A 27,328-nucleotide genomic window follows, 5' to 3' on the forward strand; every position below is an offset into this window, starting at 1 on the left:
GCAGATACAAGTTGAGGTAACCACATTTAACATCAAGATGACGACAGATTTGCATCACCTGCAGACCCAGGCCAAGTCTGGGAGCTTAAAATAGCTTTTGGCAAGTATATAGTGAAACAGTTGCCCTATATAATAAGCACAGAAAAATTATGCACCGATACATGTGCCTACATAGTAGTAAGTCTTGAAGCGTTCCACAGAACTGTCAATATTCCAGTAACCTGTTTTCTTCTTGTTTCTATTTCACCATTTCCCTTCTGACCCAGACATTACAATTTTCTTCCTTTTTATTACTATCATAAATTGTGATCATTTATTTTTTTACATGATCCCTTTCACAAAAATTCTGTTTTCTGTTACTGGAAGCACTTTCCCCTTGGTGGCTTACTTAGATACTGGTACATAATAAATGCACGTTTGCTGTCATGAGAAAAAGCTTTGTGTTTCTGATGTCATTTGGATACATCACAGTGCTACAGAATGAAAAAAATCATCAAATCTAACACTTTCCAATATTCTCTTCATTCAGTCTATCAAAGGGAGTGCATGACATTTAATATATAGAAAACAGTGTTTCTATCTGCTCAGTTTTAATAAAGTATCAGGACAAAAGAGCCATAAAATGTCCTGAATATTTATTTTCTCTAACATGCAGTAGACAATTTTTGATTTCAAACTGCATGGTTAGACAAATTTATAACCAAATATGTGAAACAGTATGTTATAAATCAGCATACAAACCCACAAACATATCAATACAGGAAAACAAATTTTAAAAAAGCAGTTTTACTCAACAGGGAAAAAAAAAAATCTTTGGCCCATGAGAAATCAGCTGCATTCCCCCTATCTTTTGTGGTGTCAATGTTTCACTCCACAAATACATGGCCAGAAACAATTTCCAAACATCTTTATAACTGACACCAGATACCTGAACCAGATACCCTCAATCAAAATACAAACAATAAAGTTACAAAAGTGTTAACTGAAACTATGCAACTTTCTCTAAGTTCAGCTACAGAATCTTTGAATTTGAAGATATAAGATATCAATGACAAAAATTAAGAAGCTCCAAATTTGCAGGCAATACCGTCAGGGTTTCCAAACTAATTTTAAGGGAAATAATAATTAAAGACATGACAGTCCTTCCACAACCCTCTCAAACTATATTGGCCATGAAAAAAGGGCAATGGAGAGCTGGCATCATGTACAACACTGTACACCATCTTCAGTAGGTCACTGGTCTTTTAAATAATCTCTAGCGAACAAATAAGATTTCAGAAAGTTTTTAGTAGATAATTACACTTCCTGATTTTGTAATTAGTGGAACTACATGTAATTACATAATAATTATGACGGTAATTACGTAATTAAGATGTATAATTATGTAGTAAAAAACATTATGGAAATAAAAGCCATCAACTGTATAAGCACAATACATTTTTAAAAATAAATTCTGTATCATCTGTTTAAAGCTACCATTTTCCTCAAAATATCAAAGTGATTATGAGCCATCACTGGCAAGTTCTAAAATACATTTCTTATGAGACTTAAAAATCATACAGATAATTGTACCTTTTTTTAAATCTCTTTAAAGCCTTAGCTTTACATTATCCTTCTGATGTCTAGGCACACGTATACTGAGTGGATTATACAGAGTTAAATTGTTTATATTTATATTTCCCATTTCTACTAAAATAATTTAAAAAAAATTAGCATCTATTTCAGAATTCTGGTATCTGAAAGACAGATTTATTTTTTTTTTGACTACACTGCCAGATCCATCAAACTTAAGGGTCTTCTAAAAGGAAAAACATGCTAGTCTTGCACTTTCCACTAGAGAAAAGAGCTTACTGCTGTGAGAAGCAGTAGTCATTGAAAGAAGTCTTGTCACTTCTGACTTGCATTTAACAACAACAGAACTGCCCCCCATCAAAAACCAACCCCAAACTTTATTAAGAGAGAGGAAAACAGAAAGACAAAGGTCTCTAAGAAAAATGACAAAGAGCTGCAGAGCTGCAGATAAAAAAGAAACAGTGAAGAAAAAAGAGCTTTTAAAAATATTTTCTGTTTAGAGAAACTCAAAAGAGGACTGATAAAGGAGGCAAATGACATTAGATAGACCACACCATTGCATGGGCTAGAACAAGTTGGCATGTATCTATATACTTAAGTAGGAAAAAAATCCTGAAATGCAAATGAGAAGATATTTCTGTTCACTTTTACCCACACACAGAGGAGAGAGAGGGGGAAAAAAAAAAAAAAAGAAATCTATCTGTAGCAGCAGGATATTTATTTGAAGAGGTCCAATAACCATTCCAATTCAGGAGGAGCCAGAAGTTAGTTAAGCCACTACTTCATCCCACGTGCAACATTAATACAATGTGCAAGGAACAAAAGTCTTCATTAAGCAAAACCATTTTATCAGTGATATGAGCTACAGTAAATGCACTCCTGTCACGCCACAGATTTCCCACATTGTAGACATATCATAATGGTTTTTACTCATTATTTTTATTTATTTCTTTCACAAGCAGAGCAAATAACTCAACAATCCATAACTCCCAAGGGAGGTGTCACAGCCCATTAAGTTTTGTACTCAGAGAAAAGGTTATAGAAATGTACAGTGTAATGGGGTTTACTTAGATTTTTGTAAGTTTAACAAAAAGACCACACGAGCAGAAACAGAATGGAGAAAAAGTTACACATTAAAAATGTCCAACTGGCTATAAAAAAAGTAAGATCATTATGGGAGGATAACTTAAGATTTAAAGATTAGCTAACTGCCCATACATTACTTCAAAAGGGTCAAAAAAACCTACAGTGAGTAATTTTCAATAGTTTATGCTTTCAAAAAAGTTAGCGACATTAAAAAACACTCAAGAAACGGTGACTCAAATTTTAAAAAAAAAAGTTCAGAAATCTTCCTCTTCAAAACAACACATTAACGAAAAAATGAACAAGTGCTTTTGAAGATATACTCAAAGATTAAATTCTTGAAAATTATTATTTTACAATCTCTTCAAAACAACATGATTGGAAGACAAAGTACTTGACAGCAAATGTGCAGAGGAGCATTTGTTTGCTCGGATGTAAAGATCACTATAGTGAACTGAAGTCTTTGCGATAGCGTCTGGAGATGTGACGCAAACAGAAATGCTTTGTTTATCAAACCGTACTCTCTGAAAAGAGCTATGCCAAGTTTTAGCTGTTGCCATCTTAAAAATAAATGCATAGAGACATAGGTATGTAGGTTATCAATACAATTTCTCCTTATCTTCCCCTGGAAAGTGCACATAGATAACTACATCCCCTTTCTTCTTCACTTGCAACAAGTGCTTTTTTGTAGCCTTCCTGCCTGTATATGGATAAAAACGCGGCAAATTGTTCTGATCCCAGAAGTCTCCACTTCATTACACTAGTTTCACATACAATACAATCCTTCCAGCCCCATCTCACCCCTGATCTCCTCCCTTTCTCTTGACTAAATCTTCACACTTTATCTCAGAGCAGGAACACCTCCTTGCTCAGGCCCATCCTTTCAACCCCAGTTGCAGTCGGTCTCCCTCCCTCAGGTCTCACCATTGTCACCAGTGGACAGGAGGACATGGACTAAACCACACCAACAAGCAGCTCTGCCAACATCCCCATGATAGACTGTCTTCTTTCAAAGAGCTATAAAAAAATAATCACTTCAACCTGCTACTTGGCACGCCAAGTTATGAACATACTGGGGAAAAACACCCAACACCGAAATGACAGGATTCATACAAATATTCAGAGATGAATTTTATGGTTTTATGTCTAGGTCACACAGCTTTGAAGAGTTTCATTTTTCCCAACACAATTTTGCAGTTTATTCATCCATAAAGTAAAATAGGCACTTTTGGTGCTTGTATAGAAGGGTGGAGTGAGGTACACACAAAGCTGTGATAGAAGTGTAAAAATATCCTCTGAATATGCATTTGCTTTTACAAAATCGCAGTCTGTAAGTATATGATCAAAACAATTACATTCTATTTCAGCAAAGTGGCATATACCTTGAAGATGTAGGCCTTCCTAACAAACCACGTTTCCCAAAAGTTATCTTCCACCCATCCTCACTTTCTTCTGCTTACCCATTAAACAGATATGCCCAGACTTTTTGGAATCCAATAACCATGAGCTCAGTAGTTGAAAATATTCTGTGAAAGAATGTACCGCAACACCTTTGCAATTTCTACCCCAGAAACACTTAAATGCCTTGTGAACAACATTCCCTCGCTTAGAAGTGGGATGGTGGAAACGTGGTGACTTGCAGTCCCCTTCTACCGTATGGAATAGAAAAAAATCCTATGACTAGGATCCTATTTCTCCAAAAAAACCTGCAGCACCATAGACAACCTCAGTGATATCAATGCTTTTGGAATAATGCTGCAGTCATTGTGAATAAGGGGACTGCAGCATCCTTATCTTCCATGAAAACTTCTATTTGATGCCAGGAGGGGGAACTGAGCCAGAGACATCTGCCTGAGGCAGAGTAGTTGTACTAGCTTTATGTGGGCTCCATTTCTCTTAGTTTTTAAAGGTTTTCATTTTACTGTAGAAGCAAAATGAAAACAGTAATATCTCTGAATATTTAACAATACCAATATTTGAATGGAATAGTGATACAAAGCTTACTACACTCTATTTTGATCTCCTGATGACATAGCCATAAAAATAAACTGGTTTCCTCTTCTGAAGTTAAGGCATACAGAGCAAACATACTCCTGTATTTAAACATTGTGTGTTTAAAACCAGTGACAGTTTACCTATCCTTTTTTCACCCAAATAAACAGAGGATGCTACTACTTTGCTACTCCTGCTGCTTCTTGCTGCTCTGACTGTTCACCTAGGTAGCAATGTCTGACTAAACCCACAACCCAGCTTTGAAAAACTAAGCGTAAGAAAGTGCTGAAAACACTTTGACACTTTGAGTGTGTTACTAGTCACAGTGGAGCACTTTTTCCTTTCCTGATTGAAGAAGTAATTCAGAACAAACAGCCCTTGTGGTATTATTGGTATCTTTAAACTAGGGGGGTTGTCACGGGGATATTGAAAATTACATTGGTTTTTGATCCAATACTAACTGTGCAATGGTTCCTGATTTAGAAACATGGCGAGGAATTTCAGAATTTCATTTTGTGTAGTGTGAAAACTAAGAACCTTGCACTGTATCACAATGTTAACTGTACCATCATGACAGACCATAAACTTCCAGGTGAATTGGAAACATTTGTTTGGAGGATAAATGCTACTATTAATAATAGGACTAAAGACCCGTAACTATATAATCCAGATATTCCTGGATGGTCTAACTGACAGCTAACTTCACCAGTCACTGAACAATAAGGCATCATGTAGACCAACCAGCTTATTTTTGATTCTTACAGGAAAAGATGGACCAACAACAGTATACAATCATTACAGTAGATCACAAATGAAACACGAATGAACAATGTTGTTGCAAATATTATAAACACCATACTGGTATAAACAAACAGAAGAATGGTCTGCAAAACACGTTAATTAATCCTTCTTCTGTATTCCACTGATAAATCTGAATTACTGAAGGTCTATTAGAAAGAAAAAAAAAATGCAGAGAAGTGGAAAAATCTCCCCGTTCCTCAAAAAAATTCAGGTTTGTAGTTGAAAGACAACAGCATGCAGGTTTTAAATATGCAAAACTCTAAGAGAAAGAAAATATACTATCACTCATCATGCATGGAATAAGCTTCAGAAAGCATAATTCATCTTAAAGAGCTCTCTATAGGAAGTACAGTGAAACTGCAGAAGAAACTGGTTGTAAAACCTGACAAGTTGTAGAACCTGCATCACCAGAGGATTTTTAAATATAGCCTGTCTTTAAAACGTAGACTGTGGTATTGATCCTCTTGCAAGGAAAGGGAGTAGGCTGAATGCCTTTTTGAACTCCCACTGATTTCACAATTATTATTTTAGATTCCATTTCAATAAATAGTATGGACCTTCAACATAAATAGCTGAACAAACAAAACCTTTTCTGTAATTAAAGTTCTGTATTTTGAAGAGGCAAGTATAGAAAACGCAAGGGAACTAGTAGCGAAATCTCAAGGTTCTGAATGAGAGAAGACATGAGTTCTTTCAAACTACGGTGGAAAACACACTTATATCTTGAATCTCCAGCCACTGTAAAAATCTTTCTTTTTATAAAAGAATACTCCAAGATGAGTAACAACCTAAAGCCACTACTAAGAATAAACAGAATCTACAAGAAGAACAACTGGTCTTTAAAAACTCAGGAAAAATGGCAATAAAAAGTAGAATTGCTACACAATTTAGGCTTTGAAACACAATGTCCCAAACCAAAGCAAAACCCTCCCCAAACGAAAATCAAAACAACAGTAAAGTAAGTGGTTTAGTCACATGAAAAGTAAAAAGGAGACTGAAAACACCAAAGATGTACAAAACCTAAATTAAAACATTGCCACAATTTTTGATAAAAGCAATGATGTTGATCACAGGTCAAGGACAGAATGGCTTGTGAATGATGGCATGGAAATAAAGTTTTTTGGCTTCCAAGGGAAAACAAACAAGAGCTTCATGTTATGAAGGGGAGTTCACTAAATTTCCACTTCACAACTACAACAAAATTGGAATGTGGAAATCATTTCAATACTACAGAGTTTTAAATTTAAGTATATGAAATCAGTAACATGTTACTAGAAAACAGAAGTTCTTACAATTCCTTGAGAATTACTCTGGAAATTAATTTTATTGAACTTTCTCCAATTACCAGTGAGGGTCCAATAAACATTTTCTGATTAAGGCAGAAGGTAAGAAATTACTTGAATGCTGAAGCCACTATACTATTTTTCAGGGATAATTCATCAACCTTGAAGTCTAAAATTACAAATGAGATTAAGCAGTCCAAAATGAATGAAACCAAGAAAATTAAAGTAAATCAAAATACCATGAACCTGAGATATGAACTCATGGTTCCAAAATGACAGGAGGAAAACGAACAAACAAACAAACAAATGCTCAAACCTCAAGATTTCTATCATTACTTAACTACAAATTAATGATATGATACAGCTATGAACAGGGCATAGGTGACTCAAGAAAGCATCAGCAGAGGTACTTCCAGCCAGTGTACAGATCCAGCATACAAGACACTGGATAGATACCTTCTAAAATACCATGTAATTTCTAGTTTCTCATACTCAAAGACTAATTCAAGCCAGAAAAGACTGCACACAAAGGCGCTAAGAGGAAGGATCACGCAGCAGAGACCAATTCTTCCTAAAGAAACCCAAAAGTGTCTCTGCCTTAGTTTAAAACAAAATAGAGGTGTTACCACTGTTTCTAAAAGCATAGAGGAGAACATCAGGAAAGGGAAATAAATAAAAATTTAGTGAATGGACATAAGCCACCCACAAACAAGTTAGAATGGGAAAATAATAGTGAATTTTCAGCCATCATAGAACAAGGAGGGTCTGAAACGCATCCTGAATAGCAGTGGAAGGGGAAGAACCACCCATAGGTTTCAAAATGAAACGTCACAAACTTGCAGTCTTTAAAGATGTGGTGGTCTGCAGTAGCAGGGGACTGGATGTAATCACCCATGAAGCCTCTCCTACTCTTATGTCCTTATATTAGGCCAGAGTTCTACACACAAAGTAATTTGGTTTCAACTAGCAGTAGCATTCACCAGGTGACATTCCTTCAGTACACCTACAAAGTTGTATTAGAATGAGATGGCTATACAGCGTGACTTTCTCTGGATGTATGAAATCATTCTGAAGTGCGAGCATCAGAGTGAGTTCACTGTCTTAGAGGGATGAGGAAAGGAAACGAGAACCTCCAAAAGAAGAAACATAGATACAACAGGCCAAACCCCGACTGTTCGCTTATTTGAGCATTTTTTACCTAAGAGGTGACATGATTTTGATTTTCATATAAGGCTTATCAAAATAACGTTTAGAAAGACTGAGTTTTGTTTAAGCTCTTTCCATCACCCAGCAACCTAGCTGGTGATGCCGGGCAGGGGTGGGGAAGCCTGTGGCAGCAGAGCAGCGACAAGAATAGCAGTCTCCAGTAGTAGCACCTTTTCTTCACAGGCACCACCAGCACCACACAGAGGATGCAGCAGAAGTGCTCTCTGTGGACAACGCACTTCAACAGTGGGACCCAAAACCATGGCTTTAATCAGAATTCCAAGTCGGCCAAGCATTAGCCCGCCTTCAGAAATATTCTTCTGTCAGCTTGAAAAATCACTTAGCTGCACAAAACCCCTGGATCCATTACAGCTTAGAAATGTTTTAGTTCTGAAATGTTATGGTAATTGGAAGAAGAGAAGAAAAAAAAAATCTTCCTAATATTAGCTTAATCTGTATATTTAAGAGAGCTTTGTAGACAGTTAGCATTACTGCTTTCCTTGTGCCATCATTTTCTCCCTGATAAAAGGTGTCTCTTCAATATTAATAGTTGAACAGAAGTTTTATTGGATTTTCTTTTAGATATTGTATACATATGCTTTAATTAGTCTATTTACTGAAGTTGACATGTCCTTCAAACTTCAAGCAAAGAGATTTCTCTAATGGTATAAAATGCAAGAAAAGCACTTTTTTCTAAAGCACAGTCGCTTCAAAAGAAGAAAGGAGACCTAATATATTCTTAAAGTGGTTAACTCCAACACAACACATTCCTCTTACAGGGGATTCCTACATTCATACTTTCTTCTTCTATTTTCTGTTTTAGATCACAGCCTCATATTTCAGATTTGAAGAGGAGAAATATGTAGGTTTAGTTTCTAGCATGCAAGTTGCTATTAAATTATAGTTAATTAATTAAAAATTTAAATTTACCTTTTTCATCTTCAGTAATCACTTTATCCATCGCATAGTCCACATCAAAAATGTATCGGTAAAAGCAGAGCTGAGTGTACAGGGCCTTATCAGAATACTGTAATGTAAGAAGACAGTAATTAAAAACCTAACTCAAAAGTGTATCTCTTGCACCCATTTCTAAGTCTGCTATCAAAAAGTGATTCTTTCTGTTTTTTTCTAACAGTTTATACATGCCATTCACATCAGATTTTGGAACTATTATTATTTTTCTGCTGCAAAATCTCTTTATTACATCTATACACTTTTTTCTCACCATTTACACCAAGCATTTATATAAATCATATTAAACTTATCCACTCGTATAGAAACATAAATTGCATTTATCCATTCTTACAGACACGCGTACTGCAATAATGCTTTAGCAACAAAACAAAAGTCACAAGAATGACGGGACAAAGGAATAACTTTAGTGCTTTAGGACATTGTACAATGCAATGATCTCAAAAAAGAAAAAGAAATAATGTATATTTTTGATGAATACAGGTGTTTGGCTGTATTCTCTCCCTCCCCCCAGCTGTGGTTACATAAACTGCGAACATGCCATTCAAATAAGAACAGGTGCATATGTACCTTTACAGCTATGTCATCACCTTGCTCTACACATCTGTGAAGGCTACTGCATGTTAGTAATCACACACTTAGTTCAAAAATCTGCAGGTGTGTACATGTGCAATATGATATTCAATTAAATACTCTGAATGTCAGTGATGTCAAGCCTCTGTGCTGTTCCTCTCGTGCAAAAGTACATGCCTGTACGCATTCGTATCGCGGTCGTCATTCTGTGCACTAGAAGATTGCTTGAATAGATGTGAGATCCATCTTGCCCACGCTACAACTAAACCCTTTCAAGTTAATCTTCTTGAACTCTTGTTCAATAAAACCACATTCCAGTCCCTGCTGTTTAAGATACTGGAGTTCAAATATTGGCCAGCAAGGGTTCGAAGAGTTGTGTATTACGACAGCCCTAATTAAGAATGAGATAACAGTTAACAGCATCAGATGTGGAAGTAGTGTCCGTTTTAATAAATTTAGTACACATGTAGATACATACGAACTCTTGAAGATTTTCCTGATGAGCTATAAAACCAATGAAGGGTGTGGTTAGACCAACGTAAAACTGCGACTCGGTATACCACAAGGAACGATCCTGAAAATGCAGTGGAAGAGCAGCAACTGGTAAACTATTTCTGCTTATTGGAATTCTGCTTTAACTTAGCTTTTCACTCTTCTACCCAATCAAGCCAAGTTTTGTTACCAAATTCAGCTAATTTTACACTTCTGCTGAGACGTTATAAAGTATCTATAACTATTGTTATAAAGTATCTATAACTATTAAGCAACTCATGTTGAGACATTTGACAACTATTACTACTGCCTAGTTATTTTTTATATATTTTAACAGTATACTTTTTTCCACTTCATGTGAACCTATTTTAAAAAAAGACACACAGAAGCTTATTTTATTCCTTATTAGCTATTCTACGATATGCATCATCATTATACTATTATACACCAGTTATTTTTAGTAAATCCTGATTACTGCTTCCTGAAGAAGAAAAAAGGAGGACGACAGCGATTAAGTTATTTGTTTAGTTTTTTAGATTCAGCTATAATTGCTGGTACACATCTCCCTGACTGCACACATGAAGCAGGTTGAATAGAACACTGAAATTACCTCCTTCATAATAGTTTGTTTTGATAATGTATTGTGTGTCGAGATGATGAGAAACAGTTGCTGTCAATTTGATTAGCCATTATATTTTTATGTTAATTGCCATTATTGGGTCCATTCTGTTTAGTGTCACCATAGAAGCCATACAATGTTAGCATAAATAACAAATTGGAGTAAATTAGGAAGATATATTTTTGCCAATTCATTTTAATTGCCCCTCAGTCCTTCCGTCGGTTAACGCAGCTGTTGACCCATAATAAGCGCTAGGTCAATATAGCTGCTTGTCAATTCAGAAATGCAAAGTGCTGTGTTGCTGGTAATGGATATACAACAACCTTTGCCAGCCAACTGAAGCAAACGAATGACAACCCACATGAAAGAATAAAGCATCAGCTATAGAGTTTAGTGACCTGATACTAGTAGGCAGGCTAATTGAAAGTCATTGCTTAAATGGATAAAGAAAATACAAAAATCAGTATGTAAAAATGTATACATGCATACATAGAGACATATATATATACGCACACACAATTTTTTTTTCACTGATAATGTGCTAGTATCTCCTTCCCTTTAGCTTCCTGACACATCTTACAATTAGCAAGTGGTAGAAAACAAAAGCGTTTGAAGATTTTCATGCTATTAAATATGAGTATTATGGCATACTTAGGAATCCAAGGAAGAGGTACCTTAAATTTAAAAGGACTTCAGGAATTACTTGTATCATCACTTCTTGTATTTCCTTGATTTCTGATAACCTGTAGGTTTAAAAAAGGGAAAAAAGCCCAATCCCTAAAACTTCAAACTCAAGTGATATTTTACTTTTAATGGTGATTTTTTTGTGTAAAGAAAACCTGAATCCCCTAACATTATGGTAAGAACTTGGGCTAAATTTGTATCATCATTTATCCATTCTTCTTCCCATGAAAGACTGAATGGTGAGTACATGAAAATAAAACCCTATTTTGAAGTTCTTATTTGTTCCATGATGTTTGATTTCTTGATTTCATTAAGAACTGACTTCAGCAGATAAGTCTGCTTCTTTGACAGCTTCCATTCATGGAAAGAACACTTTGTTCTTCCCATGCAACCAAACAAACTTTTTTTTTTTTTTTAAATTGCATTTAAAACAGCAATAAAGAGATGAACATACCAAAGGCATATAGTTTGCATTCAGCAATTTTTCACTCCTTTGACATAAAAAATAAGTTTCTAACATAAGAATAACAGATGAAACAAAAAAATTCCTTGCGCTTTGACCAACAGAATATTAATTTAAAGAAATCTAGGTTTAATACAGTTGCAGAACTGTTTCCTGTAGCATCAGGAGGCCAACTGCAAATCTCCAACCTGTCTACCCAGAAAGAATTTAAGATTACATAGATTACATAACAGGAAACTGGTGGTATCTTCTTAACAGAACTGGTGAATTATGAACACTGGAAAAGCAAATTTTCCCATGAAAAGAAAATAATCTTGCTCAGCTACCACACATGCCAGGGAACACTCACTAGGGCATACATTAGGAAAGGAGACTCCACAGATGCAATGCATTTGTATTTCTGGAGTTCCTGAAAGACAGCTGTGCCCCCACAGGTGCCCAAATCCACCCTTTTGCTTGGCTGCAATGACTAGCTTAGTATTTGCCTTGTCCCTACAGCTGCTGCTGTTTGAACAAGACACTGGGCTGAGGGGTAGTCCCATCTCTTCTCCTGTCTCACAAATACCTAAAAACTCAGCTCGGGAGCAAGGGCCCCTTGGGCACTCACTCGACCTCTGGTGCAGCACACCGTGATGCGGGTTTTTTTACATCAAAGTGAAATTTCAAGTGGAGAATGAATGGTCCTGCTCCCTCCACAACAGCAGAGTCGGCAAGTAGGGGATTTTTCCAGAAGAAGCAGACACAGGTTTGTAACCGTTCTGGCAAGAACAGGGAATGGAACTTTGTTTTCTTCATCTTGCACAGACAGGTTGGAAAAATTGCCTTTCCTCCTCTTTTTTAGAAATGCCAAAGCTCAACTCTCTGAAAGTAAGGGGACCTGGAAAGATTTAAGCACTGGCGAGCATCTTCCTACCCTAAATGCAGTGCCTGAGGAGAACTTAAGATGCACTACCTCTCACCAGCTTTTTTGTCATGGAAGAAAGGTTGGTGGCAGCTGCATTCAGGTGTTGAAATTAGAAGGTCCCTCCCTCAGTGCTGGCTGTTTGAGATTACATCCCAAGGAACTTCAGTTGAGTTGCCTCATTCTCCTCCTTCCTGTTAACAGGGAGCCTGAGCGGCAAACACGCCAACTTTTAAAACCCATTCAGTAGCTAAGGGCAGCATGGTGACCTAGGGAATCCAGGTAAGAAAAGTGCGAGGAAAGGAAAAAGGGAAAAATAAACAGAAGGAAAAGTTGATGGAAATTCACAACAGCAAGGTAGCAGAAGACTGAACTAACATTTCTAGTTCTGATGTTTTACTCGCCTAGATACAGTGCTATTCTACTAACCACCTTTTAAGCAGAGTGTAAAACCTACGTGTCTTGATGGTGTACAACTGAACAGGCCAGAAAAACAAATGCCCCTACTACTAAGATTAATTTTCTTTGAACCATTGTGAAATCCTGTATTAGCCAAAGTAAGATGGGATGGTCAATGCTTTTTAGAGTACTTATATTCCTTTAAAATAGGTTGAAATATTTTATTTACTCTTTGGCAGCTCCCAAATTCTTATACTTCTCTATAGTCCCACCACACTCATGACCCTCTAAATCTTTTCTGCATTCTCATTTTTTTCCTGCTCTTTTGCTTTCTTCTGCTCCTGACTCCCATTTCTTCAAGCCCTCTCTGTGGTGGTGTTATTTTATATTCTTTGTCATTTACCAGTTTTCATTGTGTCACCTATGTTTTTATGGCAACAAGAAATTAAAAGACCACGAAAAGCTCTCCCTTCTAGTTTCTAACTCTATTAGACTGCTTTGCAAAGGAGATAATTTCCACAGGCTACAGAAGTTATTTGTATTACTTCAATTAATTATAATACAAAACAGTGGCACCACTTCATTAATCAGCTGCTTGAGAGAGTTACTTTTGTGAAAAGCCTTTTTGGTAATTTGATTAGAAAGAACAGTGGCTCTTACTACTGTGATATGATTCAGTATGTCCATCAAACAAATCCTTTAGAACTAGTTCTTAATACTTTAAAAACAAGAAAGAAAGAAAAGGAAATGGAAAAGAAGTCTCTTGGCAGAAAAAACACGTCTCAGAGACTCTTCCAAGGCTTAGATGTAACGGAGCAAAGCGTACAGGAAATACTTCAGTGCTTTGAGAGGCATTTCCTCCCCTCCCCCCCTTAGAAAGATGCAGTAATTAAAACCTAATTATTATCTTCATTTTAAACAAAACCTAAAGTGAATACCAATTAATAACAACATACTAATGAGCATCTGCTGTGATGAAATTGAATATGAATGTGCTGCAAATTTCGGGTAATTTATTTTTTCGGGGAAGTGCCACTGGTCTCAATCTACTGCTCGAAGATTGTATAGACTGTACACATTTTCCATCGCGTCGCTTATGTGCAGCAATTTCTATTTGCAAAAAGAGGGTATAGCTCAGCTTTGTGGATGTTTATATATCCAAATGCTATCCACGCTACAATGATTTCAAGGCAATAAACTGAAGTGTAAGACCCTGTTTTACACACCTCACATATTCTTTTGTAAAACCAGGGCAGTTGCATCTCACCAGGTTGACAGAGCTCCTATTCACCATCAGATTCTGAAGGCAGACACTCCTGCACAAAAAGAGCTCACAAAGTGTGAATTAATATTACGCTAAATACTCATAATGTGCGTACCCCTCGCCTCATGCCAGTGCTGATGCATGCTGAAGTCTGGTCTTCTCGTGCATCACAAAACGTAGTTAAAACACAGTGCTGGTCTGTGTCAAATAGGCTGAAATAAACTGTGCATCTAAAATAACTACTTCACATAAAAAAAAAAAAAAGGTGAAATAAAAGTACAGCTAAATTGCAGCCTTTATGCTTTAGCATAGAAACAGTTTTTGAAAACTTACACCCAGTTCCATAAAAAACATGAGATTGTTGGTCACCATCTTTCCTGACAGCAGCATTGGTTATAAACTAAATGGGGAGGTGAGGAGGGGAGGGGTGTGTGTGTATGAGGTTTCCTTCTTAACCTTCCAGACTGTCCACCCCCCAACCAATATTGGGGTTTTTTAGTGATTATGACTCACAGAGTCCATTAAAAAAGAAAAAGGTAACAAACATGTGGCAGGATTTGGATATGATGGAATTTTCCCTAGTACTTATGTTAACATGGACTGTATGACAAAAGAAGGGGTTCTTCCATATACATGCAGGGGTCAATGGAAAAAAAAAAAAAAGAAAAGCACAGCAGAAGACTGGATATTCTTATACATTATGAGATTTTTCTTCTCCATTAAGTAGCTGAAATGACAAGAACTTTTGCTGGTTTAAGTCCTGTTTAGTAATTAGTGAGTACATTACAGAGGATCTAATCACAAAAACCAACTATGGACTGCAATGCCAGCAGAAGAACATAAAAGTGGGCGAGGAACTAGGTGAAGAACAGATGACGACACCTGCTGACAAGGGATACCAGACTGAATGAAGGGGTTAACAGAATACCTCCAGGGTGGATCCTGACAATACTATTACTAAACATTTTCATTAAGAAACCCTGGTGAAAAAGTAACTGGCTATTAACAAGATTTAGGAGGCATGAACATGGCAAAATAGAAAAAGAAGGAAATGTAATAAGCAAAATATTTCTGGCCATAACAAAGAAGCTGAATGAATTACCTAAAACTGGGGAGAGTCCCAAGCTGGAACTCTTCGGTTTTGAGGATTCCTAAGATGAAGCATATGGCACAGACACAAGATGAACAGCAAGTGCCAGTGGATCAGGCAGTACTTACCTATAGAGCTCTGGAGGAATGGAAGGATGAAACAGTTGTACGACTAATGGTGGTGGATCACCTCTACTTAAGTTGGCAGCGTAAGCAAAGACATGAAATAAACCCTGTTCCTCTTCCTTGGAGATATGTTGAGTTTTAAACAAAAAGACCGAGTGTCATCTGTGCTTCACAGTTTCTCATTTTAATTATATGTACGCAACCCTTTCCCCTATTCCTGGTCTCGTGTGTGTTCTACTGCTCATCTGAGCATGCAGGTAAACCAAATTCAACTCACTAATCCAGCAAAAATTACTCATGTCTTTTCTAATCTGGCAGAAAACTAACCCCCTAAATCTATCTGCCCCCCTATGTGGTCAACAGCTGGCACAAGGCGGAACAGCAAACTGCACAGTAGCTGATGTGAATAAGCCAAAGTAGCTACCGCTAGCAAGAGTATGTTCCCCTGCTTTTAGTTTTGGGTTTGAGCTCTGCCTTGCGCCCATTACTCAAGCTCATCTGAGCAGTGCGGTAAGACCTGGCGGTGAGAACACAATTCAAGACTTTGCATTCTAAATCAGATGAACAAAATATATTTAAAAAAAAATTTAATCTGTAATCTGCCTCATGGATCTGGAAGGCTCTAGAGTATTCATGTTCCCCCTCTGAAAGCAGTATCATTGTATAACTGAAGAATTTGCAGACTAACCAGTCTGGAGTCTGAACATCCATCCTAGACTGATGTATTTTAGGATAGGGATTGTATAAAAATTCTCAAAACTATCATCTAGAGCAGAAAGGTTAAGATTTGAGGTTTTTCATATCAAACCCAACAAATGAGCTTTGACAGCTGATGAAAGATAATACATCATTCTGGAACCAGACTCACCCAGCAGCACATACAAGCAGAACTACAAAATTGACCAAATGCATTGAACATTACTCTGGAGAAGCACCAGCATGATTAGGGGACTGGACCATCTCTACTATGAGGAAAGGCTGATGGAGCTGGGCTTGTATAGCCTGAAGAAGAGAAGCCTGAAAGGGGATCTCATCAACACATACAAATATCTTAAGGGTGGATGTCACAAGGACGGAGCCAGACTCTTCTCAGTCATGCCCAGCACCAGGACAAGGGGCAATGGGCACAAACTGAAGCATAAGAGGTTTCAGCTGAATATGAGAAGAACTTCTTTGCTTTGAGGGTGACAGAGCACTGGAACAGGCTGCCCAGGGGGGTTGTGGAGTCTCCTTCTCTGGAGATATTCAAAGCCTGCCTGGACGATATCCTGTGCAACCTGCTCTGGGTGAGCCTGCTTTGGCAGGGGGGTTGGACTGGATGATCTCCCGAAGTCCCTTCCAACCCCTGACATTCTGTGATCCCAAAATCAACCATATTTTAAGAACCTCCTATCAAGAATATTTACATATTTCAAATAAATTGCTGCTTATAGATATGCTCCTAAAACATATCCTCTCCTTAGTGTACAAGACAAATCTAATAAAAAAAATAAATCCATGATTACATTTTTAAGAAAAAACCCACGCACTTTCAAAGTCACTCACTCATTTCTGGATTTCTGGAATTACCTGACCCTTGACAATCTGGGGTAAGAAGTAGTTAACAGAAAAGGCTTGGTGAAACAATATTAAAATTGAAAACCACCTCTGTAAAGCAAAGCTGTCATTCTGCTCTGGAGATAAAGTACTGTGGCCAAGTATTCCCTATCTTAAGTGTTATAGAACAAGCTAGTACAGTTCCAGAGCTCTGTCTCATTCTAGAGAACGGATGGATCTACTCATTGAATGAAGAGCATTCAGTTAGCTATTTTATATATATATATAAAAATATATATATAGCGGTTAACTATAGGCCATCTGCTTATTCAAAACAGAAAAAGCAAGCACACGCATAGGAAGTCTCACCACTGAACAGAATGCTTTTACCTTTTAAGTAATTTCATGTATTTCCATAAAAAAATTCTAAAATCATGATGGTCTTTCTAAAAAACAAGAATTGAATTGTAAATATCCAGGAAACTTCCCTTACAAAAAGATGTCACTACAAGTGAAAGAATCTAACAGTTAGGACTCTGTATAGCTGAAATCTGCGTACAAAACCTCTACCCTTACTCATGGAGAACTGCTCTTCATGGAGAATGCAAGTCATATCCTGTTTCTCAGGACTCACCTTTCTCACAGCTGGAAACCAAGTAAATCAAGTGGGGCCCAACCAAGATGATTATATGAAACTGCCTTACTAGGAATAAATTCTGCCTGCAGGGAAAGAATCTGCATAAGGTAGCTCCCAGACCAGAACCACAAACCAACTATCTATCAGCTGCAGTCCCACTTCATGGCAAAGAGAGAGAAGCCATTACTAAAGGTCTCCTAGAGGCCTCTGCAGACTAGGTATAAGGCTGGTTTTTTACCATTTCATGCAGTCTGCTGACATGTTCAAGAATGGCTGTGTATTGCCAAGGATGAACAAAAGGTTATTCTTCATTATCTTATCTAAGGCACATTTTGAGTCTTCTGTCTGCTTGTGAAAATAGAGGATGGCACTTCTGATGTTCAGATGCAGGATGCTATGGATAACAACAGAAAAAGCTGATAGAACAAGTCGTGTTCTCACAATCTAGACTGTAGTAGAGGTAACAAGTTTCAATTTGGAAGTAAGATATTTCTGTTTACATAAATGATTTTAATCTAGCTCTGTACTTGCAACCTTGATTTTTATTTACTTTTTTAGAAATAAAATCTTTTCTCACTGATTGATACACTTTACACAAACATTTGGCATTTGTCAGCTATCCAGAGGCATACACTATAAAAGTGCAATCTGTGTAAGCAACTTGGCTTATACATATTTATTTAAATTACAATTTTGTTAAGAAATTGGTAACATTGCATTTCTTTTCTGCAAAATAATTTACTAATATTTGCAAAAGCCTTTTTTTAACTGAATGTTGATTATCATTCAACAAGCACAAGTACAGCATTTAAAAACTGGTTTATTAGTAAATAAACAATACTATAAATAGGCTAGATACACAAGCAAATAAGCTTATCTAAATATGTTTTAGATGTAAAAGCATGAATGTGAAAACAAAAAAAAGTATCATTTACAGAGAGGGAACTAAACATACTGCTTTGGATTACCATATTCCTGTTTCTCAAGACGTCAAGACTCATTCCCTCAATTCTATGTTTTAGCAAGAGAGTAAAAAGTTTGAAAAGCTAGGTTTCCTCCTTCAACTCCTAGCTTCTCAATTTTTAATGAACTATTCTTTGAGCTCAAGTAGTTAAATAATCTGAAGCAAGGAACATATCTGCTGTAGAGGATGCTATTTTGCCTAAAGCAAATTTGGCATTTCAGTAAACTCTAAAAGACTTGGAGTCAATATTCCTTCTCATTGATCTTGATTTTTCTTAGAAGTTAAGACTAGGAAACTAGGCTGAGATATGAAAATTCTTCAGCTAGTCATCCCACACCCTTGAAACATTTTACTATTAGAAGATCAGAATTGTTAGAGATTGACTGAAGTCCCCGTCTCTATGGTACCAACAATAAACAAGCAACTCCTGAAACGTCTCAGACTATGCAAGACTACTGCTTCAGCTGGAAAGACAAACAGACTTTCCATACAGTTTATTTAACTTGCTTAACTTACTCTGGAGCCAGGATGCACACAGGTGACTCCTCTGTTAAATAAGATCTTTCTTCCTCTGTTTTGGTTAGACAAACTGTCCTCAACAGGTTATAGTAGCACCTATTTATCTGTAGCAGTGTATAAGATCGGCTTTATCAATACAAGTCTTGGTCTCATGTCTCTGAAGCAGCTCTCTCAGACTTTAATAGAATGGCTCTCTACTAAATGCTAAAGAAAAGTCAGGTTACACAGATGACAAAGCAAAGGACAGCATCCTTTCTGTGGGTGGTACCGAAATGTTAAGATCAGTTGTGTACAAAGGCACATCTCAATGACTTATAAAGCAACTTTATCTACTGCCCTAGGGTTGAAATCAATGGCAGCACTTTAGGTACCAGACACAACTCCAATAGCTTATTATGCTGCCATCTGCTCCTTCCACAAATAGTCAATGTTATGCAGGATTTATCCCCCTATGCTTTCCTTTCTGGGCCAAACATAGGTTATTTTGAATTTCCTTCCCCATAACTCAAAATGGATTCTTCAGCACTGAAAGTAGCAGTGACAGCAGTGCCTACACAGATTTTGATGCATTTTATTTTTTAATACCACCTTCTCTACATACATGTCTGGCATTGTCTACCAGTCTAACAGCATTCTGGGTGACACAGGTTTCACCAGACGATGCATGTTTAAAACTGACTGTTATTGGTGTCGATTTTGTAGACTGCTTTGAAAAAGAACAGAGATTCTGTCCTGCATCCTTCAAATGACAAGTCGAAACAGGAAGAGAGAAAGACACCAACCCTGATATTATCCACAAAGAAAAGGTATTAGTCCACCTAAGAACAGGCAAAGATTAAAAACCTTCAGTTTTTATTTTGTCAGCTGCTCTGATGAGTTAGGTTAATAGTGTGTGTATACATTCCAGGAGAAAAAGTGTAGGTCAAACACCGCCACCTTCCCCAACCTCCAGTGAAGTTTCATTCAAGAATTGCTGAATAAAGTTCAGAAAAAAGTATACAACAGTCTGGAGGGTTATTCTGAAGATTCTCAAAAACTCAAGAATTGTTTGAACAAGTTATGTCTGAGCAACTGAAGCAACTTACTAACACATGAAAAAGTAAGCACACTTACCAATTAAAAAACGATCCTCTGATAACATGATGTGAATGATCTAAATCACCTATTCATTTTCACTGGACACCCCAAAACATGCAACTAAACTGTAATGAATTTAATCGCTGTGACAGAGACAGCTCTGTAGCTCATTAATAACTGTAATCCCTAAAGTCCTTTTATTGTCATAGTTATTTGTTTCTAGTATGGGTAGGAGGGATTATGTCTTATCTTCCACAGGTGTTTCCCATTTAACAGTTTAAAAAAAAAAAAAAAGAAAACCAGAAATGCCCATCGCCATGATTTACTGTAACTAGACACTCATAATATGAGCAGTAGAACTTCCTATATGTAGTTCATTAATGCTAATGATTCTGCGTGTAATAATCACAGCTCTGGGAATGATCAACTGGCAACTTGACATGGGGTGGGGATGGAGCACAAGAGTGAAGCTGCCATTTTTCCAGTTCCCCTGTTTATTATTTGAATGGTGTCTCTTTGTTTCTCACAAGTGCAAGGAGCCCAAGCTGATTATTACTGAGTTATCATCACACAAATGAAACTATCAGGTTATTATTAAAATCCTTCCACTGTCAGTTATCCTAACCATAGATATCACAGAATGGCAAGGGTTGGAAGGGACCTCCAGAGATCATCCAGTCCAACCCCCCTGCCAAAGCAGGTTCACAAAGAGCAGGTCGCACAGGACATCACCCAGGTGGGTTTTGAATATCTCCAGAGGAGACTCCACAACCTCCCTGGGCAGCCTGTGAAGATATTTAGATGAAGACTCAAGAAATAAACTTTAAACAAAACCTTTGAAGAATGGACACTTCCAAGCAAGGCATCTCCACAAAATGAAAACTGTTTGTCTGCAAACTGCTAAAAAAATCACTTGTATTGTTAAGAATACAGATTTCCTTAAACAATCACCTTCAGTGGATTAAATCTTAATGTTTCCACACTGAAAAGAGATTGGTGACAAACAATAACTGATTACTCTAATTGGAAACCCTCTCAAAATGATTTTTTCCACGTAGCCGAAAGAAATATTAGTTTAAATAAAAATAGGTTTCTTGCTGCTGGAGAAAAGCAAAAGGTGTTGAACCATGGTAGCAACCTATGCAATTATTAGCTATGATTGAAACAGCTCCAGTTACAAAGCAAAATGGTGACTGAAGTATTTTTCACGATGGAGAGTATACTCTGGCAAGTTATGGCTCTGACGGAGATGAGAGTAACCTTGGACACCAAGAACTCTGCTGGACCCAGGTAAAAATGTGAAATGGTACACACTCACAAAAGTGACAAAAAGTGATCTTTCCATAGTTCCATTCTCAAATGCCAACAGTTCCTTTTCCGTTAAAGGACAAGGACAGAGAAGACCTGTTTTCACCTCCGTTTCTGCAGAGCTGCCCACCATCAGGTGTATCTCTAGGCCTTTTGGTAACTTCAGCTCCCTTTCTGAAAAGTTAGGGTATCTGTAAACAGTGTTGGGTGTTAATAAAAAATTACTAAAGCAGTGAGGCACAAGTTACTCTAGCATCATCTATTAAAAAAAGGGAAAAAAAAAGTGTTCTAAAGATTAACCCTTCCCTCAGGGGCTAGAATTAAGTGGGGTTTTTTGCCTTGGACGTACACATCCATTCAGGCAGAACTATCCAGTAGTATTAGGAGTTTTGAGTGTTCACATTCAACAAGAGAAGAAACAGTAAATTTAACCTTTCAAACATTACAACAAATTCTTAAAAAGGATACAGGCAGACAAACTGCATGCTGCTGCTTTGCCCTGGCAACAAAACACTAAAGCAAGTCAGGTATTTCTTAAAAATTAAATATGTTATTTTATGAAATACAAATTATATTATTTTACCAAATACAACGGAAAATACAAAAAGTACTTTGTGGGGTTCCAAACTGGCAAAGCAAGAGATCTTGTGACAACAGGTCTTCCAGACAAAAGTCTGTAAGAAGCTCATAAGCAGTATCTAAGTGACAGCAAGCCTTACAGGAAAACCATGCATCTACTTTGCCCCATTTCTGAGTAAGATCTGGAGGGTAAGGTGGAAGAGGAATGTGGTGTAGTTATTAATAGCATGAGTACCTCCAAGTGCAAGGGATATTTTGTCTCCAGGACAAAAGAAAAGCAGGTGGTTGTGACAGGAAGACATGGAATACCCCTGTGAAAAACCTTCCTTAACAGCGATCTGCTGGTGGAAGCAACATTTTGTCATGTCACTGTTTTAACAAACTCCTTTTTAAAAGAATTTTCTCACTTCTGTCTCAAAATAGTAGTCTAATGATTTATAACTAGTAGCTTTTCATTAGAAAGATACTTAACTTCTCTGATGATAGCATCAAGAATTTTCCTGAGAAGTTCAGTGTATCTGACATGAAATTGGGTCAGATGCTTCAAATACTGTAGTCTGTGTCCCCCAAGGGAAGTTAAAATGTGTGATCAATGAATGTAACATCTACTGTTCTGAACATGAGATGCCTTAATGAGAAATATGATACAGACAAACTTTCTTACCATAAACAAATAACCTTAGGGGTTAAGAAACATCTCCCTGCTTTCTAGTGATCAGGTACAACACACAGGTACTGCAGTATAAAGCTACACAAACTTTCAAGCTATGCATGCATATATATGTTTCAAAGGTAGGAATCTATTTAGCAGATAAATTCAGAAAGACAACAGTATGGCCTCTGAGTGTAGAAAAGCAAGGAGCTTCCTCAAAAGACTTCCTCCCGTCTCCCGTATGCCAGTGACTGCAGCTACGGCACTGCCACAAAAAGACAACCCGTAATGACAGGAAAGAGGGGAACAGAGAATTTCTGCAAATGGACAGACATTTCAAAAACTTTTCAGCTAGAACTAGTGACATCTGAACTTGAATTTCAGCCAGATCATTCCTGACCATGGTACAATGCTTGTAAAAACATTTGATCAAACAGGATGGGTTAGATAAAACTGTGGTATTGCTCTCAAAAATACTAGTTTTCATTCAAAGAGGTGAACTTCACCAGATGTTAACACTCCTAATAGAAGGATCTGATGTCAACTAAAATTCTAGTCAAAAGGAAAAACTGTAGACTTTGTCATATATTATCAACACTGGCATTAGAATAAATATCACCACCATTTACCTAAACACCCATAAAAATTAGCCCAATCACAAGAGAATGCATATTGATTTTTCTAGTAGCTTAAAAAAATTAATTGCAAAAACTCAGTTCTCCTCCTCCTCTAAATAACTTATCTGTGCTCACAACCTCTGTTAGCTGAATTTCATCCTCTTCCTGAGGACCACATTATCACCAGATGCCAAACAGACCCATCTTGAAACTGCACAATGATGTTCTCATCAAGCCTCTTCTTGAATACAGAATTTTAGATACCAGCCAAATCTACCTCATGAAGGAATAAAAGTAGGGAAAAAGCTAGGTTTCAGTAACCAAAAAAAGCAGCTAAGCAGACTGCCTGTCATGATATGTAGTTTAGAGAAATTCAGAACTGATCCAACAAAATAAAACCATTAGCAGGCATGATTCTGGCTCTCCTTGGAGCTCCTCCTTCCCAACACTTCTTAGTAGGTCGATGCTGTAGCAAGGACCCACTAGTGAACTTGTGCTACTGCCATCACAGTACGCCAGTACAAAGCCAGTCCTTTGAACAACAGTGGATTAAGAGATACCGGTAATCTGATTTCTCTAAAATCTAATAAAATATAAGCAGTTTTGGCCATTCCACCTTAAATGCATCACCAACCTTTCCCCCATTTAAAAAAAAAAAATCAAAACAAAACCTAGAGTCCCTTATGTAGACTGTATAAAAAGCTTTCAGAAGCTAAACATAGTAAGTCTTACAGGGAATATAAATAATGAAAAATTAAGACATTTAATTTGTTAAACTAGTGAAGTTGTATTTCTGGGATTTAAAGGAAAGCAAACACAAAAAAGAAACCTGAAATTTAGGACTAGGGAAAGTACTCATACAAACATACAATAAAAATGTCAATCGTGTAATCTTATATAAGTAAGACTGGAGAAAAAATGACCTTCTCGTTTACAGTATCATGCAGGACCCCATTGCCCAAATTATAGGGAATAAAACGATGAACAAGGAAGCGGACATTCCATCTGAGTAGAGAAAGAACAGATTGCCCAGAGCAGCTGCTCTCAGAGTATTCAATAACAATATTTAGAAAAAGTAATAGGAAAAATGTAGCTCTCAAAAGTTTCTGGCCTAGGAAAAGTTGGACTGGCTAATTAGCTGTCTTTATAAGCTAGACAGGATGACAAGAGCATCTAATGAAGTGTACTTACTGCAAAACAATGTCAATAATCATTGTTATTGTTTTATACTCTTGTAACTTTTTCCTTAAAAAATTATTCTTAAATCTTGTTATCATCACAAAGCTCATTCCAATTCTGCACAGCAAGGCAGCTGATTTCCACATGTATGGCTACCCTGACACACAAATGCAAGCCTGCTCATGAGAAGGCCAGGTCCACAACACACATCAAGAAAACTAAGAGTGTGACAGAATCAAAGGCTACCAAGGGAATTCTTCAGAAATACTACCGTTCGCCTTCTGCTGTCCACACTCTTTTGGATTTTTCATCTTAGTGATAAATCCAAGACTCTTACTAGTAAGGGCTGCATACATGTCAAGTTCAATACCACCAAACACATACAGCTGGGAAAGTTCAGTATTTCCCTCATTCTTACAGCTTTTACAAAAGACATATTTTTCTTCATTGTCTTTTCATTACAACCCTTCATCTTTCATTCACCGAATTTATATATCCCACTCAATTTTATCTTCATTCCAGTGTATAAGTCTGCAATGGAAACTGTCTGTTGAAAGGATGTCATCTTTAATGCATTATTTCTTCACAAGGCTTCAAGATTATATTATCCATGTTAGGTCATAATAACTTTTTGTAAGGTGATGCACTGGATGTATTCATTCAGTCAAGAACCGTCAATTCTCTTGTTAAGGTTTACACAAGTACAAGGGAACACTACAAGTTCAAAATATGTTTTTTTGCAAAAAGTTGGGGGAGGTGTGGATTTTTAAAAAAATATTTGCGTAGCCAACAATTAATAACTTTATACATATAGTACAGCTAACCAGAGGAGTTGTCTCAAGCAGAAAATTAATTTTTATCATAGCTGGCTCATTGTTTGGAGCTTCTATGTATTTCTGCAATTGGGATGAGGAATGAGGCTGAGAGAGGAATGAGGCTGAATGCTGACTGGAAGACATAAATTAGGTTAGATAACAACAACCTTGTGGAGCAGCAGGAAAGCAGCCAAACCTCATAGTATTTAATATCCATGCCAGTAGACTGTTTTGTTAGGTGAGGATTTCTGAGTGGTTTTCAGCAAGGGGAAGAGCATACTAGCCTTCCCATCCTTATCATGCAGTACTCCTCTACACTATGCGCTAGCTGGAACCTCTGAGCTGCCTTAACAAGATCAGCCATGCAAAAACCTAGCCAGCAGGATCAGAGCATTGAAGAACAATAAAATAAAAATCTGAGAAAATGGCAACTTTTTCTTATCCATGTGGAAGTACTGAAAAGTATTCTTTAGCATGTCTGCTACCTGGGTATTCAGAAGCATGACATTCATCTAGATCATGAAAACAGAGTAACCAAAGGCATATATGCTGCCTCTTCAAGCAAGAAGTTTTACTACTCCTGTCAATCAATCCAGATCACAGACAACAGACTTATGTTCTACGTGAGATAACTTATGGAGCAGAAAAGCATTTTCCTTAAGTATCTCATCACAGGGTTATCAAGAAACTTAAAAGTAGTTTTTGCAGGGCTGTGCAAAGTCTCAAAAGTAGTTTAAGGTTTATGAGACAGAACATGAATATTTCAGTTTTGTCCAGCACCAGGTGATTAAAGAAGATAACCCATTCTTCAGGTCAAATTGTGCTGAAGGTTTCACGTAGCACTCTAACTGTTTTAGCATAATCTGTTTAAAACTTTTCCACACGGAAGAAGTAAGACCAAAAAACCCCTCATACATGATGAAATCTGTTATAATTACCATTTAGCTCCTAGAACATAGCTTTAACAAATGCTATTTCATAGCTTCTGTAACTTTCCCCATTTTTTTTATGCTCTAGCAGAGAATGTCCTTAACCGTACCATCAAAATATCACGAAATCCAAAATGGTGGCAAATTAATTCCTTCACACTTCATGAAACGTCGTCCCGTGTAACAACCAACTCCATAGGAACCATTCTTATTAGAAGTTAAGTCTTCTCTACTAGCCCTTCCCTCCTTGTTTTACTGTTGTCCAGTCCTATCTTGCAATTACAGTTGGTTTCTGCATGACAGACCTACCAAAAGCACGAAGCGATTCTAGTAAGTCTTCCTCATGCTGGACCCGTCTCTAGAAATCAATAAAGCACTGTCTTTTGACGAAGGTGACGCATGGCCATTAAAGGTCTTGTGGCACCTTTTGTGAAGTTCTGGTGGTTTGTCCTAAGTGTCCTGGCCACATTAACTCTACTAGACTACAATTTGCTCCAGTGCCTCAAGCTCCCTTTACAGCTTTGTTTGATACAGTATTCTTCAGCTCTTGCTCTTAGCTGCCACACGATATTTCTCTAGGTTGTTAAACAGCTGCTGTGTTCAATCCTTGAGGTAGCTGCACTTCAGTGATAACGTAAGTGAACCTATATATAGTTTGTAAATCCATTTGTTATGTCTAAAGTACTTTGAGATTTAGAATGTGCAAGAATGCACATATATTAAGCTTTTTAAACTCTAAAAAGGGGGACTGCCATAACTGGCAGGATCCACGTTCTGTCACTTTGTACTTAACGGTTTGAAAAAAATTACATGCAAATTATTTAGAATTTTATTCCACTTTTCAAAGCATGAAGTTAAATGTTCCCATTTCTAAAAATAATAATAAAAATCAATAACTATTATTCAGTATTCATTTGATATTCCACAATGGACCACTGTGAATTTGAACTCCAGGAAAGGTTGCTGTTTCAAGCCTCCAAAGGGTTATTATATAAAG

General features: G+C 37.1%; 1 protein-coding gene across 1 annotated transcript in view; it reads right to left on the reverse strand.

Annotated features, from left to right (window-relative positions):
- The window catches only part of POLA1 (DNA polymerase alpha 1, catalytic subunit), a 205,510-nt gene that overhangs the window by 36,226 nt on the left and 141,956 nt on the right, over window positions 1–27,328 (reverse strand). The window contains exon 35 of the mRNA XM_009635688.2: window positions 8,868–8,964. Within this exon, the coding sequence (XP_009633983.1) occupies window positions 8,868–8,964 (97 nt within the window). The remainder of the gene's footprint in view (window positions 1–8,867; window positions 8,965–27,328) is intronic.

This window comes from Egretta garzetta, unplaced genomic scaffold (assembly GCF_000687185.1).
Source record: "Egretta garzetta isolate BGI_Z169 unplaced genomic scaffold, ASM68718v1 scaffold373, whole genome shotgun sequence".
Lineage (NCBI taxonomy): Eukaryota > Metazoa > Chordata > Aves > Pelecaniformes > Ardeidae > Egretta > Egretta garzetta.